The sequence below is a fragment of the Dermacentor silvarum genome, chromosome 7, assembly GCF_013339745.2.
Source record: "Dermacentor silvarum isolate Dsil-2018 chromosome 7, BIME_Dsil_1.4, whole genome shotgun sequence".
NCBI lineage: Eukaryota > Metazoa > Arthropoda > Arachnida > Ixodida > Ixodidae > Dermacentor > Dermacentor silvarum.
Genome location: NC_051160.1, coordinates 17,447,352 through 17,465,833, shown reverse-complemented (window position 1 = coordinate 17,465,833; position 18,482 = coordinate 17,447,352). Strand labels below are relative to the sequence as shown.

Below are 18,482 nucleotides of genomic sequence, written 5' to 3'. Positions count from 1 at the left end.
GTAATGCTACTGCAGCAAACTGCGGATTTCTATGTCGTATGCTTCCATAGAGCTTCTCTTATAGCTACAGCTTTCCTATAGGTCAGACTGTATTCATTTAGCTTTGCGCGAATAACATGACAGAGAGTTGCGCTAACCTTGGAGTATTCCAAAAGCTTCTCCGTTGCGTCTGGGTCTGTGTTCATGACGACTGCTTCGCAGAGCTCGAGAAGTTGCGGCTCTATGCTGTCGTACACAGGAAGACATCCGGCGTTGACGATGCCCATGTCCATACCAGCCTATATGTTGAAAAATTATACAGCTTTAGTTTGACCACTAACTTCGTACCGTTTGCGGATTACCCTTTGCGGATTACCGTCTACGAAATACCGCTAACGGATTACCGGTTGCGGATTACAGCTTACGGATTACCGGTTACGTATTACCATTTACGGATTACCGGTTAGTGATTACCGGTTACGAATTACCGGTAGCAATTGACGGCAGCAGCAAAGATGGTAGCGACATCTCCTGCCGATTTATCCACTGAAATGCGTTTGAAACATGTTTGTGTCGCGTCAGTGTTCTTGCCGAAGAAAAGTCATCAAAGTACCACACTTTACGAATATGTCGCTACCAGCGTTTTAGACCAGCAGCTTAAGCAGCATATGCAAGTTACTGCAGTATTAGCTTCGCGTGCTCTCTGGTTAGACACTGCGTCCCCAGGTGTCGCTACCAGTGCTGTCGCTGCCGTAAACCTCACCATGGTATCCCGGTATCCCGCAAACGGGAATACATTTACGAACAAGCTAAAACTCTCTAGTATCATAGATGTACGCTTTTCCCCGATACGAAAAAAAAATGACAAAGAAATAAAAGGAAGAAAACTCACTGCAAGACCACACCAACTGAAGCCAAATGTAAACTCTGGTGGCTTGAACCCCTGAACCTCCAATAAAACATTATTACAACTACTATATTCTCAGTATCATCATAACAGATCTTGAATGGGTGCGAGGAATGCAAATATTGCCTCAAGCCAAGGAGTCAGACCACAGCGTCAAAGTGTCAAGAGCGTAACTGTCACCGGTATCGGAAATAGAGTGTCTGGCCATGCACCGCTACTGCACGAAAAATGGCCTGACAGCCCGGTTAACTATTCTGACCCGAAAAAACGGAGCAGGTACAAGGCACAGGACTACCTTATTACCGTACGGCTGATACGAGAATGCAGCACGCCTAAAGATGTTTAATGACTTAGGCGTTGGGACATTGTGTCCGGGGCAAGGACACTGTTGAATATAAGAAGTCAACTGTATACGACGTCTTATGCTGCGCCATATATTTAGTAATTAATAATCAATCACTCAAGGAAATAATAATTTCATTGCATTAGAACGTGAACGTAACCTCTGTGCAGCAAAAATAATTTTGCCGCAGAAGAACGCACTTATGACGCCTTCTCGCACCGATTTCTGCCAACGTCATTTGCGTGAGTGTGGCGCCCCCTTTCTGTGGCACTCTCACTGATCGAGGGAAATGGCGCACAGCAGAGCGTGGCCTCAGAAATCACCGACACGGGCATAATTTCCGCGTTGTGCAGGCTAAGGCATCACTCGCTTATTCCACCAATCACCTGTCTTCACGGTAAGTGCTGTCGTCAGTCTAGGATATTCTTCTTTTTTTTTAGATACCTAGTGATCCGTTAGCGCTGAACAAACCCCGGGCCAGGTTTCAGGTCCCGCAAATTATTCGCACCTGTTAGACTTGATGTCCTACTCTCTCCGTTTAAAATAAGGAAATTTACCTTTGTAAAGCTGGCTCATCCGCAGCAACAGTCCGCCTGCAGCAAAGCTACCTTTACAAAAATGAACGTTGCGGAGTGAATGGGAGAAGGCCATGCACGCTTATGTAAGGAATCAGTGTTAATCGAAGCTTTCTGTGATGTTTGCAAAAACTGTAAACTAACTGTTACGTGAACGTAACGCTAATTATCGAAATGCTTGCAGGAAATGACGTGAAGGAAGTGTTATACTTTACGAAAATAAAACGTTAATGGCGCAAGGGTAATTCAACTTTTAACCAAACGTAACGCGGTCAGGTCAATGTAACGTAATGACGCAAAAATTCAGATGCAAGCGCGACCTCTAATTAAGGACGACAGAAATGCGCATTCAATGCACCCACCCACTATGGGGACGGCTAATTACTCAAAGGCGGACAAGCACGATTAATCGTAAAGTATAATCGACTAATTAACAAAAATCGTACTAATTATCATTCTAGTTAATTCCTTTATGGCGCACACTAACATTTACAAAAGGCGTTAAAGAATTGAAGAATTATAACCCCATTAGCTTGCTTTCGGTAGCGTATAAAACATTCAACAAGATAATTTCCAATAGAATCAGGACAACACTTGACTTCAATCAACCATAAAAAGGCTGCCTTCAGGAAGGAATATTCTACATTAGATCGTATTCATGTCATCAATCAGGTAATTGAGAAATTCTGTATATGGCTTTCATAGATTATGAAAAGGAATTCGATTCAGTGGAGATACCAGCAGTCATAGAGGCACTGTGTAAACAAGGAGTACAGGAGGCATACGTGAATATCTTGGCAAACATCTACACAGATTCCACAGCTACCTTGGTTCTCCACAAGAAAAGTAGAAAGATACCTATCAAAAGATGGACCAGGCAAGGAGACAAGCTCTCTCCAACGCTATTCACTGCATGCTTAGAAGAAGTATTCAAGCTCTTAGACTGGGAAGACTTAGGAGTGAGGATCAACGGCGAATATCTCGGCAACCTTCGGTTTGCAGATGACATTGTCCTATTCAGCAACAATGGGGACGAATTACAACAAATGATTGAGGACCTTAATCGAGAAAGTGTAAGAATTGGGTTGAAGCTGAATATGCAGAAGACAAAGATAATGTTCAATAGCCTGGCAAGGGAACAATAATTCAGGATCGCCAGTCAGCCTTTAGAGTCTGTAAAGGAGTACGTTTATCTAGGTCAATTGCTCACAGGGGATCCTGATCATGAGAAGCAAATTTACAGAAGAATAAAATCAGGTTGAAGTGCATACGGCAGGCATTGCCAAATCCTGACTGGGAGCTTACCACTGTCGTTGAAAAGTGTACCGTCATTGCATTGTGTCGCTGCTAACATATCGGACAGAAACTTGGAAGTTAACAAAGAAGCTTGAGAACAAGTTAAGGACCGCACAAAAAGCGATGGAATGAAAAATTCCAGGCCTATAACGTTAGGAGACATGAAGAGAGCGGTGTGGATCTGAGAACAAACGGGGATAGCAGATATTCTGGTTGACATTAGGATAACAAAAATTGAGTTGGGTGTGCCATGCAATGCGTACTGTAGATAACCGGTGAATCATTAGAGTTACGGAATAGATACCGAGAGAAGAGAAGCGCAGTCGACGACGGCAGAAAACTAGGTGAGGTGATGAAGTTAGGACATTTGCAGGAACAAGTTGGAATCAGCTAGCGCAAGACAGGGGTAATTGGAGATCTCAGGGAGAGGCCTTCGTCCTGCAGTGGACATGAATGGGCTGATGATGATCATGACGATGAATAACAACCGATGAGTTCGCAAGGCGTATCCGCTTAGAACGAATTTTGAGGATGACACTACTTTCTTTGTTAATTTGTCGATCATGCATTTTAATTTCACGTGCGGGTAATGTCCGCCGCTCTGTTTTATATACAGCTCGAGGACTGCAATTATGCTATCTGCCACAGGCAGTTCTTTTTTTTTAATTCTGTATGGTCTTAAAAAAGACACCCCGTATATAGGAGACCATTGGCAAATCAGTTCTGCAGAATCCCGCGGGATGGAGGAAGTGCCAATAAAGGGTAAAAATTGTCATCCACCCGAATGTAGCACGAATCTACAAAGGAAACCCATGCGGAGTTCTAATACGGGTTTCCTTTGCAGTTTCGCGCTACATTCGGGTGGATGACAATTTTTCCCTTTCGTAGGAGAACATTATACATAAACCAAATTGCACTGAATGCGTATTAGAGCGGATGCAAACATCAACGTAATTTTCAGTGTAAGGAAGGAGCACTCACCTCAATTGCGTGCAAGAGGAAAACGCTGTGCATCGCCTCTCGGATGCGATCGTGACCGCGAAATGCAAACGACAGGTTCGACACTCCGCCGCTGACTCGGGCACCCGGCAGGGTCGCCTGGAACGGAGCGCAACATTCCAGCATATTATAGTAAAGGCCCGATTACACGCAATGAAAAATAGATAGAAATATTGTGGCGCCACCTACAAACTCGCACTTTTCTTACCCCGCACACTTTGCACTTAACGCTTTCCCGTCACATACCCGACATCCAAGTGTTACTTCTGCCCTGTCCGGACAGCAGATCTCTCCCATATCATGTGACAATGCACCATCAAATCCCCCCCCCCTCAAACGATTAATTAGTAGAGATGAGCTGTGGGAGACTGCCCTGAGAAGCTCCGATCCCATCCTATACGCAGTACCGAGTCCTCAGGTGGGCTGAGGAGGTAGCGGAGGCCTACCACGACTGGTACACGGACGTCTGGCCACATAAGGTGGTGACGGACGCCTGCTGGGACTGGAGCACATGGATCTCCCTCTCCTCTTTCCCTTCCCCCCGGCCCCTCCCCTTTCTTAAAAAGGTAAATTGAAGTTTATTCATTCATTACAGTGCTCACTAACTTCGTCGCGCTTAGGTAATCAAATGGCCCATAAACCGGACTATTTTCGTCGAGTCTTGCCGAAAAGCGAAAATTTCAAGTTGACTTACCCTGGAAAGTTCGCAGGCTTTTCTGCAATATCGATACAACAGACTATAATACAAAAAAATTACTCCATCTCCCGCTAAAGGGAACCATGTGTGGATGCGAAGCAGCGGGGAGATTGTTAGCTTGAGCGAGAGATGGTTTCGCGGCAGCGGCCCGAGCGCTCATCGCGGCGCTCCACAGGAGAGAGAGAGGCGCGCGCGCTCCGTCATTTTCATACCGCGGAACTACCGTGGCGCCCCCAGCGGAGTATGCAGCTGTCGCACCACCTGTCGAGCGCGCCGCTCCGGATTCCTAGAGGAGAGAAAGGGGGGAGCGTAGGAGAGGAGAGAGAGGGGGAGGGGACGCGCATGCGCTGTGGGGGTGTGGGACGCGTTACATGACAGAGCCGTCGGCAAGAAATGCTTCGCATTTAAAAAACCAACGCGATAGTATAAGGCATAAGAAAACGCGAGAAAATATATATGCCGAAATACTACGGGACGCAGTAAATGATGCAGTTCAAATGTATCATATCTCTGTTTAATTCTTTCAAACGTAAAAAAGTGCAGATATTTATAATGTGCGTGCGTGCGTGCGTGCGCGTTTTAGGCAGAATTATAGTTCCGTCTTTCTTGTTCATCGTTGATTGTAACGTCGTAGTAAATTACTACACTCAGTAAAACTTACTCAATGCTGTTCACACTTATACTGCTACAGTAATAATTGTAAGACGTTCCATCTCGTCGCTATACTGTGAGATCACTTTCTCTGAGCAAGGCACAATCCAATGAACGTAACTGAAGCCCAGCTGTTTCCGAGGGTAAATCATTTTTATGTACATGACGAACGGACGGAGCTAAGGACGCTTTCAAAAGTTCTTAATAGCTTTCGCTTGCACAACGCACAACATCATCATCAACAACAACAACAACAACAATAATAACAGCAACAACAACAAGAATTATTATTTTGCAACAAAAATGTTGCAAGAAAAGACCTATAGAGAAAGAAAGGCCTCGGACGTAGTGAAGGCCTCTCCTCATGAAGAAAGAGCATTCATGATTTTTCTGTTCGGAAAATGGCACAGGCTCACTTACTTTAATTCGACGAGTGGCGTTGATGTAATCCACTGCGTAATTGGCATGCTCAGACATGCCCGTGGCGACAGTCAGGATGTTAGGATCAAAGATCACATCGCTAGCCTCGAATCCCGCATCCTGAACAAGGATCTCGTACGACCTTGTGCATATCTCCACCTTGCGGTTCTCATCTGTGGCCTGAAATAGCAATTTAAAGGGGTTGAGACACCAAAATTTGAGGCTATAAAAATCCTGCTGTAAGCTTCCTCTGTATGCAAGGACACTCAACATGAAGTATTGGGCACAGCAAACGTATAATATATACGCGTATTTTAATTCGCTTCCAAACAGTGCCTAAATGCTCGTTCTCGAGATCGAGACCCATCGCTAGCGCAGTATTGACACCTACGTCATTGTGTTAAAGCGCAGCAAAAGTTTTAGTGACGTCATACCACATTAGCGTGACGTACAATGAGCGGTTACCCACAGCACCGGGCAAGCCTAGAGTGGTTCGAGTATAGAGTGCAATGAGCCGCATCGGACGCAGACGTAGAGTCGGAATCGGAGCTGCCCCAGCTAGCCATGACAACTGTTGGCGTGGTTTTGTTTGCCTGCGCTGGTACAGAACGTGTGTGCGAGAGCAGACGATGCAGCAATGCGTGCGTCGCAGCTTTGTGGGCCCACGTGACCAAGCTTCCTAGAGAGTGACGTCACTGTCCAACTCTGCGTCCAGAAACCGACACCAAAAATCGTCACATAAATATGGGGATATTAAATTATTTACCGAGAATATATCAATCTTCCGAGCATGTATCATGCTTCCTGGAGCAATAAGAAACGTTTGAAACAAAGAACGCGAAAGCAACAAATTTGATGTCTCAATTTCTTTAACTTTAGTATGTTTTACGCGTATTTTAGAAAATAAACCGAGGCGCATGCACGCACAGACAAGCTCACGTGTGCGATGGGACCTTATATTCGCAGGAAAAACTGGTAATTTTCTCGAATGAGGGCACCAAAAAACGTTTTGCATCTGAAATTGCTCAATTTTTTAGTTTGTTATCTCATTTAGGCATGTAACTCCTTTTTTCTGCGACAGTCTAACCTCTATAGATGATCATTTTCAGCAACATAAATTTTGCAGAACAGCGATAAAATGAATGCAGCCATCAAATGTTCGAAAAAGTTTTCAATTAGTCACTCATCGTAAATTGCTCTCAACGTTCCCTTGGAATCGTAGCTGATATGACCAGAATCAAAACAACCAGCGATTTCGTTTGGCTTTCAAGTAAACTGTGGCACGCTGTCAAGAACAACAAAAATGTTAGCTGATCTTTTTTTCATTTTAATTTGAATGTTTCAACATTTGTGTATTATTATTATTATTATTATTATTATTATTATTATTATTATTATTATTATTATTATTATTATTATTATTATTATTATTATTATTATTATTATTTGATTTGAAAACATATACATTTGAAAGGGAAAGCGAGGAGCAGGCTGGCAAAACATTTATGTACTACATCACTAAAACACGTGGACGATAAGTGATGCGTCAGTATGTTATAGAATATTAGAATTATAGAATAGAGTTAAAGAGTTATAGAGTTATAGAATAGAATATTATTACTTGTAAGGCACGATAAATATGAGAAAGACTTGGAACAAAACGCAGTAAAAAAAAAGAACCAGCAGAGAGTGACAACGTTACAGAACAACGCCTCACCTGACCCACTTCGTCGAAAGCCATGACCACCACAGCGGCGCCAAACTTTTTTATCGCGAGCGCCTGCTTGAGAAACTCGTCCTTGCCTTCTTTAAGGCTGATAGAGTTGACGATGCCTTTTCCCTGAATGCACTTTAACCCTGCCAGAATCACGTCGAAATTTGACGAGTCGATGCAGATAGGAACCTGAAAACAAAAATGACACGGCCCTCAACAGCAGTATCTTTCATGTGCCACCGCCATCTCTGTTTCACTCAGTACGTCCACGACAGTGACGTCAAGAACACGAAGAACACTTAGAACACGAATTTTTAGAGCGATAGCTCTACTACTTCAGGCACAAACTCAGAAAACGTCTAGTTCCGTAAATCTGACCTTCAAGCTCAGCCAAGGTCAAACTGGGACTTAGCCTGCAACTACCGGTGGCTGCTGCGTACGCCGCGTGGGAGCCCATGTCTAGAAAGCGATCTGCGATGTGGACAAAGTGCGCGATCGCGCGGGCCTCATCTTCAAAGCGATCTGCGATGTGGACAAAGTGCGCCGAGTGCTGGTAGCTTCGTATGCGCTGTGCTTTCAACGCTTAGTCCGCATTGAAGTGAGACGCAGCTTGAAGGTGAATGCGCTCGCTGCTGCTGCGGCGCCGAGCAGCGCCTGTGTTCTTTTACAAAGCAAGCGAAACCGTGCTATCCCTCGACAAACTTGTTTTAACCGCGTTTAACAACGGCAATTTTTTATATATATTCACGGGTAGCTGAAATGTGGTGCTGAAGAACGAGGAAGTATAGTAAACTGATTGAATACGTTGTCATATCACTTATGAAGACTGCGTCTGCATCATCACTCACCTTAGCGACGGCAGGCTCGCTGGCGATCAAGTTGAGAAACTTCGTCATCGCTTTCACCCCGTCAATCATGCCATCGTCGACGTTGATGTCCAGAACCTGCGCCCCCATCTCGACTTGCTCCTTGGCGACTTGAAGCGCGTCCTTAGAGCGGGAAGGAAGTGTTCCAGAAATTTATCGATACAACGAGATGTTCGCTTTCGACACAACACACGAAGCACTTAGTTGCGCTGAAAAAAGTTGCGGGTTGTAATTGCGACTAAGCATTTACTTTCGCAGACTCATTATTGGACTCAATACATCGGCTGCGCAGCTGAGGAATACCCGAGATACTAGCGTACGACGACTTTCATCACAGCTGCTAAATTACGTGTGCTAAACGGTATAGTTGACTTGTCACCGCAAGGAGAGAAGTACAAATAACGCCAGTTCATCTTGCGCAGGAAATATCGCGTACCCTGCCACATTGCAATAATCACGCTCCAGTGAACAAAAAAAAACACTACTGTCAGGTGAATTTATGGTGTCCTTTAAATCCACGCAAGTCCAATAAAAAAAAATTAAGAATAAGAAGCTTGCTATCTCTCGTAAACCTCGTTACTCGCACCGCGAGATAGCACAAATGCCGCGTCCGCAGTCGTCCCTCCTTTTTAAAGCTATAGATGTAGAAAATATGCTATCCTATGGCAGAGTTGATAAACCAATGTACACCACACGCAGTGAGCAAATTAACACTAATACAAAGCAGACATACACACATCGTGGCCGCACAAACACCAATAACAGTACTAAAAAAGAAAGAAACAGTAAAATTAAGCCAAGTTCCGAGGCATTGTGGCGTGGCATATCAAAAACATGCAAGATACAATAACTTCTGAGCGCGTTGCACTGAAGGCATTAATATACGCATGCACTACTGCAACAAAGTTCATATAAATGTAAAGCAAACACACAGTCGTCCCACCTGGTATTTATCCTGGCGAATCAGCTCGGCGAACCTTCGAGATCCGGCAATGTTGCAACGCTCACCGATGTTCACAAACAGCGTTTCTGATGTGATTACCACCGCTTCAAGTCCTGTTACACGAAAAGAACGTGTCCGTAGCTATATATCGAACTGACACGAGCATGGGAACCATCTCTGCCTGCGTGCTTTCTACAATTTACGTTCGGCCCGTCAAAGCTGGAAACGCCATCTCAAGTGATAGCGAGCATTCGAACCTGGTTACGCCATAAACGCCATAATGAAAAACAACTACAAAGAAGGAACAGGACAGTAAGAGACAAGGGGGGGAAAAAATAGGAACATTTGTCCACGCCATATCCGTAGACCGCATACAGAGAGGTTGCCATAGTTCTAACATTGTTACAAGCTCAAGACAGAAGTGTAGTTGGGAGTGAAGTAAACCAGACGCACAAGCAAAAAGCGGGAGAAATTAGAGATTGCTGGGACAGGCCTTTATCATGCAGTGCACATAAAAGATGATGAGGATGATGATGACATAGGAAGGGAACATAAGCAGATACAGTAAAACCTCGTTATAACGAAGTTGGAGGGCAGCCAGAATTACTTCGCTGTATGCAGTACTTCGTTATATCCATTATTGCATGTACTGCACTATGAAGTTCTACTGGGATTTCGAAGGGGAATTTCACTTACTTCGTTATATCCACTATTTCGTGATATACCGTTTCGATATAACGAGGTTTCAGTGTAGTATGGAAAAATGAAAGTGTTCAAGACCTTACTGTGGAGAGCTTACCGGACAGACTGAGGCAGCGTCCCCTCACGCCCACCGGTGGTGTCCTCGGTCGCAGACCCCTCACGGCATTCGCGATGGCGCGAACGTGTTCCGGCGTCGTGCCGCAGCAACCGCCCACCACGTTCACCAAACCGCTCTCGACGAACTCCTACAAAGAGCGCATAGTGCGTTGCTGACCTGCTTGACGCACAGACAAATGCTGTGACCTTTACGGCAAGGCTGTCAAGGGGAGTGCCGCAACGTTTTTCGCGCGGAATCGATCGTGCGACGGCGTGGACGATATCGAATGTGAATGCAACGAAACGTGTGTCGCGGCCCCGACTTTGCTTTCGAAACGTAATGATCAATTACTACAAAATAAAAGTAACCTTGAGTGTATCTCATTCGAATAGCGAACAACTTATATGCGCCGTGCTTTTTTTTTTTCAACCAGTAATCAGTGATTATAGTTTTCTTGCATCGTGTCATACCGTTTGTACAGTTGCAGCGCTGAATGCTGACGACGTGATGTTACAATGCGTACAACGAAGCCTACGTGGGAGCCCTCTCTAAGAACAGCCAGCCACGACCGCGGAGGGAGCGGAGGAGAGCAGGCGAGTCCCTCCTCCCCCTTCGGCGTTTTTTACCGATTTTTCTCCGGCATTGAAATTAATAACCGAAATACACCAATTCAAAGGGGTGGGAAATAGGCACCGATGAATAACCGCCAAACTTTAAGAAAAATAAATGCACGAAAACACGAAACCCAATTCATAACCCACCTTGATACTGTCTGCCATGTGTTCAGGAGTCTCATCATATTCACCGAACTCGTTAGGCAAGCCTGCCAAGAAAGATAGATAGGTGATGCGAAGCACACTTAAATAGCAAGTCCATACAGTTAAAGTACAGGGCCAGTGCACAAAAGAACCGGTCAGTCTTACCAGCATTAGGGTAGCAGATAACGTACGCTTCGGTGAAAACGGACATGTTTTTCAAGTACGGACGCATCTCCTTGGCTCCAAGCGCACAATTGAGGCCGACGCTGTAGGAAATACATGACTCATCGTACTTGCACATGAAGAAACAACATTGGCAGGAACAACAACACAAGAGTTGGTGCTATACCTTCGCCAAGTGGACACAAATGCCACTGCGCTAATTGCGCATGTGTTCATGTCATTCGGAACACCGTAGTTTGTTGTGCCCGTGCATGAAACGGTATCATACATCGTACGATATACCATGCGTAGATCGCAAATTCTTCTATGTCGGTGAGACTGGTAATCTAAACAGACGTTTTAAACAGCACCAAAATGACAACGAGAAAAGGTACACGTCGACAAACGCCTTATCGGAGCACGTGCAGCCATCTGGACACACACACCATTTATTGGGACGGCGCAGCAAGCATTTTGGTAACAGACCGAAATATGTCATCACGTCTTCATCTAGAATGGCTCATCACTCATACTAATGATAGTGACAACACTCTTAACAGAATGGATGGCTATCGTCACCTTATGTATGAGAAGTCACTTCGTCGGACACTCAAGCGTACACAAACTGTTCCAGCAGGGACCGCTTTCCATTTCTGTTTGTGAACAAGGCAAGCGTACCGCCGCCGAAACGTCAGTTTCATCACTTACTGGTCGGTGACAAGATTTATAATTGACATACTAAGACTTTACCTGGCCAGGCGGTTTTCCGTTAAACCCTGGACTACAACGTTATCATGCACACATTTGAAATCTTTGAAACGTACACACTTGTATGTGCGCCCATGCCTATGATGTATGTATGTATGTATGTATGTATGTTATGTATGTATGTATGTATGTATGTATGTATGTATGTATGTATGTATGTATGTATGTATGTATGTATGTATGTATCTTTGTATGTATGTATGTATGTATGTATGCATGTATGTATGCATGTATGTATGTATGTATGTATGTATGTATGCATGTATGTATGCATGTATGTATGTATGTATGTATGTATGTATGTATGTATGTATGTATGTATGTATGTATGTATGTATGTATGCACTTATGTGCACATGTTTACGTGCAAGTGCAAGTGCACGCGTGACCTGCCCTCTTGCAAGTCTACGCGCCGTTCCAAAGATCGTACAGCTCATCTGCACAGCTGACTTAGTAATCATTTTACGCAACACATGCTGCATTTTGAACCTGCACTCGGCGCACCGTCGACTAGTGCGTTCATATATGTGTAGCTTTATTTTGTATTATGCAAGGGTCTTGCTTACTTTGTTTGTTCTTATCACTTTGCATCATTAGTCACAAGTCTCCCGGACAGCCAGCTCTGAAGTTTCCTACCTTCTCCCGAAATAATCACATAATGACGTTTTCGATTTTTCTCCGTCTTTATTTGAAACTAAACATAACCAGCTTACTTGAAGCTTAGTCTCCGTTTTACAAGATCCGCTCAGATTATAATTTCTTACTCAACCGCGCCAAGGGCTGTCCGTCATTCGGGCTTTAACCGCAATTCCTTTCTCTAGCAATGGTTCATTCGAACATATAGAACATGGAACCTACCACAAAGGCTTTACGTGGCTGACACTCAGCACAAATGCCTCGCACGTTTGGCCCGACAAATTTCGACCACTTTTGTCGACGATAGTCCCCGAAATCTGAAGCAAAAAGAAAGCAGCAAAATAAAATATTAGGCCACAAGAAGAAACGAATTGCACTTGTGTTTCACTACGTATGACTGCATCAAATGGACCGATAAATGTGCATTATGGTCAGAGTTTATTTTTATTTATTTATTTATTTATTTATTTATTTATTTATTTATTTATTTATTTATTTATTTATTTATTTATTTATTTATTTATTTATTTATTTGTTTATTTATTGATTCAAACGCCCCGAAGCAATTCCTGGACTCTGATAGAAAGCCGTTGAGGAGGTCTCCAGACCATAACTTAAATAGTAACTTAACTGTAATTTGACTCCATACTGATTTTGATTGTCTGGGTTCTTTAACGCCCGCCTAAATGTAAGTTCATGGGCACTTTTGCAGTCCTCCGCAGACAGGAACGCGGATGCAGCGGCCAAAAAACGTTTACGAAAACCCAAGTGTTCAAAACAAATCCAGAACATTTCACTACGGCGTCTCGATAGACAAAGCGTCGCTTTTGAGCATTAATTGTACCCCGTAAATCAATCAGTTATCGCTTTCGCAAGGATTTCCCCGCACTATAGCTTTCGCAAATGCCTACAGCTAGATTTCACGTACACAAACTGGAGTAACATTCAAAATGCTATCATTATGTTTAACGCGGCATACATATGACGTGAGCAATGAGGTTGGTTGACCTTTCTATATGGTCGTCTTCCATCACACCTTTGAATAAATTGAACCATATTACGTGACTTCTAGGAGTCTCAGCGCGCCTTCATCGTACCCGATTTATGCTCACTTGTTAAAGGACGAAAGTCTCATCCATATGTCATCTTAACTTTAGCCGCGTCACTTACACGCATCCTGACAATTTTCCTCTTATAGAACACTTACAAACACAGGGAGGCTTTTTCCAGTTGCTTCGAAGTACTCTTGGATCGCGAACAAGGCTGCCTTAAAAGAAAGGAAGAAAAAAACACAATGAACAAGAACGAAGAAAAACTTGGAGATGTTGATGGAAACTTGTCAATATGGCTCATAAGTACTTTTCCTCAATTCAAAATGAGAGCAATTTTGAGTTATAAGAAACTTGAGAGCGATTTCAAACAATATAGGCAACTTTCGGTCGCTCAAGTCTGTGAAACAAGTTAGAAATTTCTTCTGTTGGTAATACCGTAGCCCAAAGGAGATTCTCTTTTTTTTTTTTTGCAATTGTTTCTTGGAAACATCTTAATTCCACGAGGTCATTTTCATTAGGCATACCATAGAAAGTAAGTGATCAGTTAATGCCAGATTTTGTTTTCCTCCGCAATGGCGCATGCATAGTTAACAAAAGCAGTATAACACTGATGCAAGAGGCTCCCAGATGGATGTTAGTCTACTAAATTTATTCTTGTTTTGGAAAGACGTGACGTATCGTGCGCAAATTATCCGTTGCAACACACTGCCTTGATTGCAAACATGTCCTGTCATGCGTGTTGAGCGTCCGTGCGGGTGTCTGTGGGTGGTGCGCTGACACCGCGCAACCCAAACAGAGACACGATCACCCAGGAACGCATAAAACGAGAACGGCGCTATTGAAAAGTCTGTTACCTTGCCGTTGGCCGTGTCAAAAACAGTCTCGACGAGAAGCACGTCAACGCCCCCGTCAACGAGACCGCACACTTGTTCCTTGTAGGCAGCGCTCAGCTCGTCGAAAGCTGCATGCGTCACAGAAATTGCTGTCACGTGCTCTAGCCTCCTGAGACCCGAACACAACTATGGGGCATAACCGCTCTTCAAAGTGGCTTTTATTGTCTACTTTTATGTTATGAACTTGAAAAACAATTTTTAAAATTTAAATACGACCATTACATGCCAAAGATTGCGTCTCCATGTACGTGGTATCTCCATCACCTCCTCAATGTTTGCTATGGTAAAAAAAAAAACTGTGACTCTAATCCACGCTGCGAAGGTGGTTGGACAGCGAAGCTGTAAACGACACCCACAACGATTGCCCATTGTGACGTCACCTTAATTCACGCACGTGGCTCTACAAAGAGTGAAACCAGAGACAAGAGAAATGTACTTAACCACACCCTTTATTACTTCACAACGACATTGTATTCACGCTGTTCTTCTGGCGTCTTTACTTTCCGTGGTCTACCCATGGTAGCCTGGAATGAACTGCTAGACCGTGGTGACGTCACTACGTGATCTCTATGCTGTTGGGTACTTTTCCACTCGGAGAAGCTTACGCAACCGTTATCTTTAATGGGAAACATACGCGGGAGAAGGAACGTGCTTTGCATTATTCGCAGACGTCATTAGCATACATTATACGGTTTGCACTTCACACGAGGGTTTTGAATGACGTCAACCCCTGTCGAAGCAGCTGCAAACCTAATCTTTACCGGAACACGTCGGAGAGTGTTCCCATTGTTCACACGCGCCTTATCATCCATCATGCCAGTTTTGATGCTTGTTTTGTGGTTTTTTTCTTTTTGAAAACGAGTGCTGAGCTGTATGCTGTATGCTTGATTTCGAAGAAGATATGCGGTTTGTATTCAATTTTAGCCTAGCGTGTTTTGCTTACGCCAACGACGCGAAAATTTCCTTGGCTGGTAGAGGTATGTAGCTTCGCTGTAAAACTGCACTTCATTGCTGAAACACAGAGATGAAGATGGGACTACCTGTAGTACATTGCCATGTTGCTGTCGCGTCCGGTATTTTCACGCAATCTCAGTGGTTTCGAAACACACCTCAAGGTTGCTTGCAGCCGTCTGGGACGACACAGTGGTCTAGTTCAATTTAGTGTCAGATTTCTCGCAAGCAGATGACAAGAATATGAGTAAACCACTTCTTTACAGTTACACATGCACCGTGCTTCATACCCAGAATCAATATTTTGCGTAATCACTTCTGAGTGAATTTTGAAAAAAGTTGAAGGCAACGCGCGCTATATTGTAGAAGGGGTCTTATGAGGATTGGCCTTGTCGTTTCTTACACAATGTCGCCACCCCCGCAACACCCGCTAGGCGCCATGCAAACGCGCTTCAATTCATCGCCCTACAATGAAGGAAAACGCAGCGACACGTTAGAACAATGCCTGTATACTGTTCCAGTCAATTTGAAGGGTCGAAGGCTGCTCACTTATATAGGTTTAATGCAACTGCATTAAATTGTCTCTTCGCAGCTATTTTTTACAAGATCTACAAGATGCATCAGTTTTATTTGTTATATACTTTCCCAATATAGGAGTGCCGGTTTTACCAAGCCGGGTAGACACAGGGTGTCTCGTTTGGCCGACACGAACGCAATCTCGACCTTTTGTTGGGGGCTTTCGGGGTGAGGTTTCCGGGCCGACATATGACTATACCATAAGTATAAAGGTCGGACGGTATTTTTTTTTTATCGCTAATTGGCACGGGTAAATGTGAACGCACCTCATCGTCCTCCCCATCCGCTCGCCATGAGCATTGCTCTCACCCTTCCGCGACATAAACATCGCCTGTGACAAATCGTGCCTCGCAAACGTTGAGTGACACCGGCGCTTGATATACTGCAATGCGGCTCGGAAATGAAAAACTCGTACTTTGCGCAACAGCGTAAGTGAGCCGAGCTTGAGAAGATGATGCTGTGGCAGTATACGGGCGTTCTCGAAAGCCTGTACTGCCCAGTGTCAGCTTGTCTCTTACCCTAATTTGCGCTCAGGTTTACTCAGTTCAAACGTATATGAACTCCCCTAGCAACGTATACGCTGCTAAGATATCCACGATAGCGTTTCCATTTATCCCGACTCGGGCCCTGTGCCCCTTTCCACTCCCTTTGCTGTACACCGACTGACTCTCCTCACGGGCGAATTCAGAGTGCTCAGACTTGCTGATACCCCAATCAGCCACCTTGATACGTACATACGTTGCGCTCATCCGGTCTATCGACGTACGGAGATATCGACAGTGTCCGGTTGGTCGGTCCCAGCGCCCCGCACACGAACCTCGGCAGGCCTGAAAGTGAGTGTTAACAGAGAGCTTCAGCTTGCTTGTAAACTTATGTACCGTTTACGGATTAGCAGGCTTTTGAGAGCCGTGAGCAGGTGTAGCATAAAGCTTTACTTTAGAAAACCTGGTAAAGACATCTTGTGACGCTTTGTCCAACTACAATGCGTCTGAAAATTTTGTGTCACGTGATCGTTCTCGTCGAAGGAGAGAGCAAGGAGAGGAAAGGCAGGGAGTTCAACCAGACGAGCGTCCGGTTTGCTACCCTACACTGGGGGTAAGGGAAAGGGGGATATGAAGAGGGAGAGAGGGAGTACTGAGTGCACGTGGGATGATGCACAGGGAAACTATAAAAATCACAAAAAGGAATGCATGTTATCGCTTATGTCGCTACACCAACGCTATATACACCAGCAGTTCAGTAGAATATGATAGGTCACTGCACTATTAGCTCTGTGTAATATGTGGTTAAATTATGCGTCACAAAATACCACTACCAACGTTTTGCTGCCGTGCACCTGTCCGGTAACCCAGTACTCTGCAAACGCTAATACGTTTACGGACAAAGTGAAACTCTAACTTTAGTAACACGTGGACATCATCGGTACAGGAGCTTGTAAACTTCTCGTAAACTACTGAATGGTAATTCTATTTTGCTCGTGCGAAGAAACAATAAGCTTGTCTCCTCGCTATCTTCAATCGTCATTTCATTCGTCACAAAGTAAACGCGATAAATGCATCCTAAACCGTAACTCTTTATTTAAGATCGCAACGTGCTTTTGCGTTGCCTGGACAATCTCGAGAGGCCTTGAGACCCGACTATTTAGAGAGGCTAAAACACAGAAAAAGTGAAGGTCAAACCGCAGGGAGTCTAACCAGAGAATAAGCCTGTTTTGGCTACGCTACCTAGACGAGAAAGAGCGAGAGAGAGAGAGAGAGAGAGGGGGGGGGGTGCAGGGTAGCATAGCAACGGGATAAGGAGACAAACTTGAAGAAAACTTCGACAAGGCACAGGCAAACTTAGGCATTTGACATCTATTCATAGTGAAACAACTCTAAATTAGGTGCAATGAAAAACAGACAAAAACGCGGCAAGAACGTACAACGAAGTTTTACACTGACCTGTTTGTGCTTCTATCTGTCGGCAGGCTTGCCGGGCTAGCCTGGCGCCCTCCACGTTCAGACGGTAGGCCTAACCATGCAACACAAGCGAAAATGTCCAGCTCCTTCGCCACTGATATATAGACTAATAATTCTTTACATAACCATGAATTCAAAAATTATTTACGCTGTAGTATAGTCAACACAAAGTCTCAGTAGCACACTAGTCCGCAAGGTTGCAGTAAGAAACATAACATAATGTGATTCTTTTAACTGTTTTATATTTAGTACAACCGGGATAGTTCGAACTGCCTGTCTGAACCAAAATGAACTGACACACTGTAGTGAAGTTCTGTAGACTTCTCTTATTTCGTGAAGTATATAGTCTGTATATGACAGCTTGTGCATTTACGATATTGCAATTTTAGTGAACTACAATGTATGTATAGACTTTCTGTAAACCCGTTCGTGCGTGGGCTACAATTAACAGACTGAAGAAATAGACTAGCTAACCACTTTTTCCAGAAGACAGCGTATTGAGTTTACATGGCCAAGAGGAAAATTCTAAGAAAACAGGG

The 18,482-nt window shown here is 44.2% G+C and overlaps 1 protein-coding gene across 1 annotated transcript in view; it reads right to left on the bottom strand.

The window, feature by feature from the left end:
* LOC119457638 (methionine synthase) overlaps positions 1–18,482 on the bottom strand; it is a 55,865-nt gene that overhangs the window by 32,225 nt on the left and 5,158 nt on the right. The window contains exons 4-17 of the mRNA XM_037719269.2: positions 17,926–17,995; positions 16,720–16,812; positions 14,420–14,526; positions 13,721–13,780; positions 12,736–12,830; positions 11,113–11,213; positions 10,951–11,012; positions 10,190–10,337; positions 9,391–9,503; positions 8,430–8,570; positions 7,585–7,770; positions 5,868–6,047; positions 4,082–4,198; positions 138–278 (exon numbers count right to left, since the gene is read on the bottom strand). Coding sequence (XP_037575197.2) covers positions 138–278; positions 4,082–4,198; positions 5,868–6,047; positions 7,585–7,770; positions 8,430–8,570; positions 9,391–9,503; positions 10,190–10,337; positions 10,951–11,012; positions 11,113–11,213; positions 12,736–12,830; positions 13,721–13,780; positions 14,420–14,526; positions 16,720–16,812; positions 17,926–17,995 — 1,614 coding nt within the window. The remainder of the gene's footprint in view (positions 1–137; positions 279–4,081; positions 4,199–5,867; positions 6,048–7,584; positions 7,771–8,429; positions 8,571–9,390; positions 9,504–10,189; positions 10,338–10,950; positions 11,013–11,112; positions 11,214–12,735; positions 12,831–13,720; positions 13,781–14,419; positions 14,527–16,719; positions 16,813–17,925; positions 17,996–18,482) is intronic.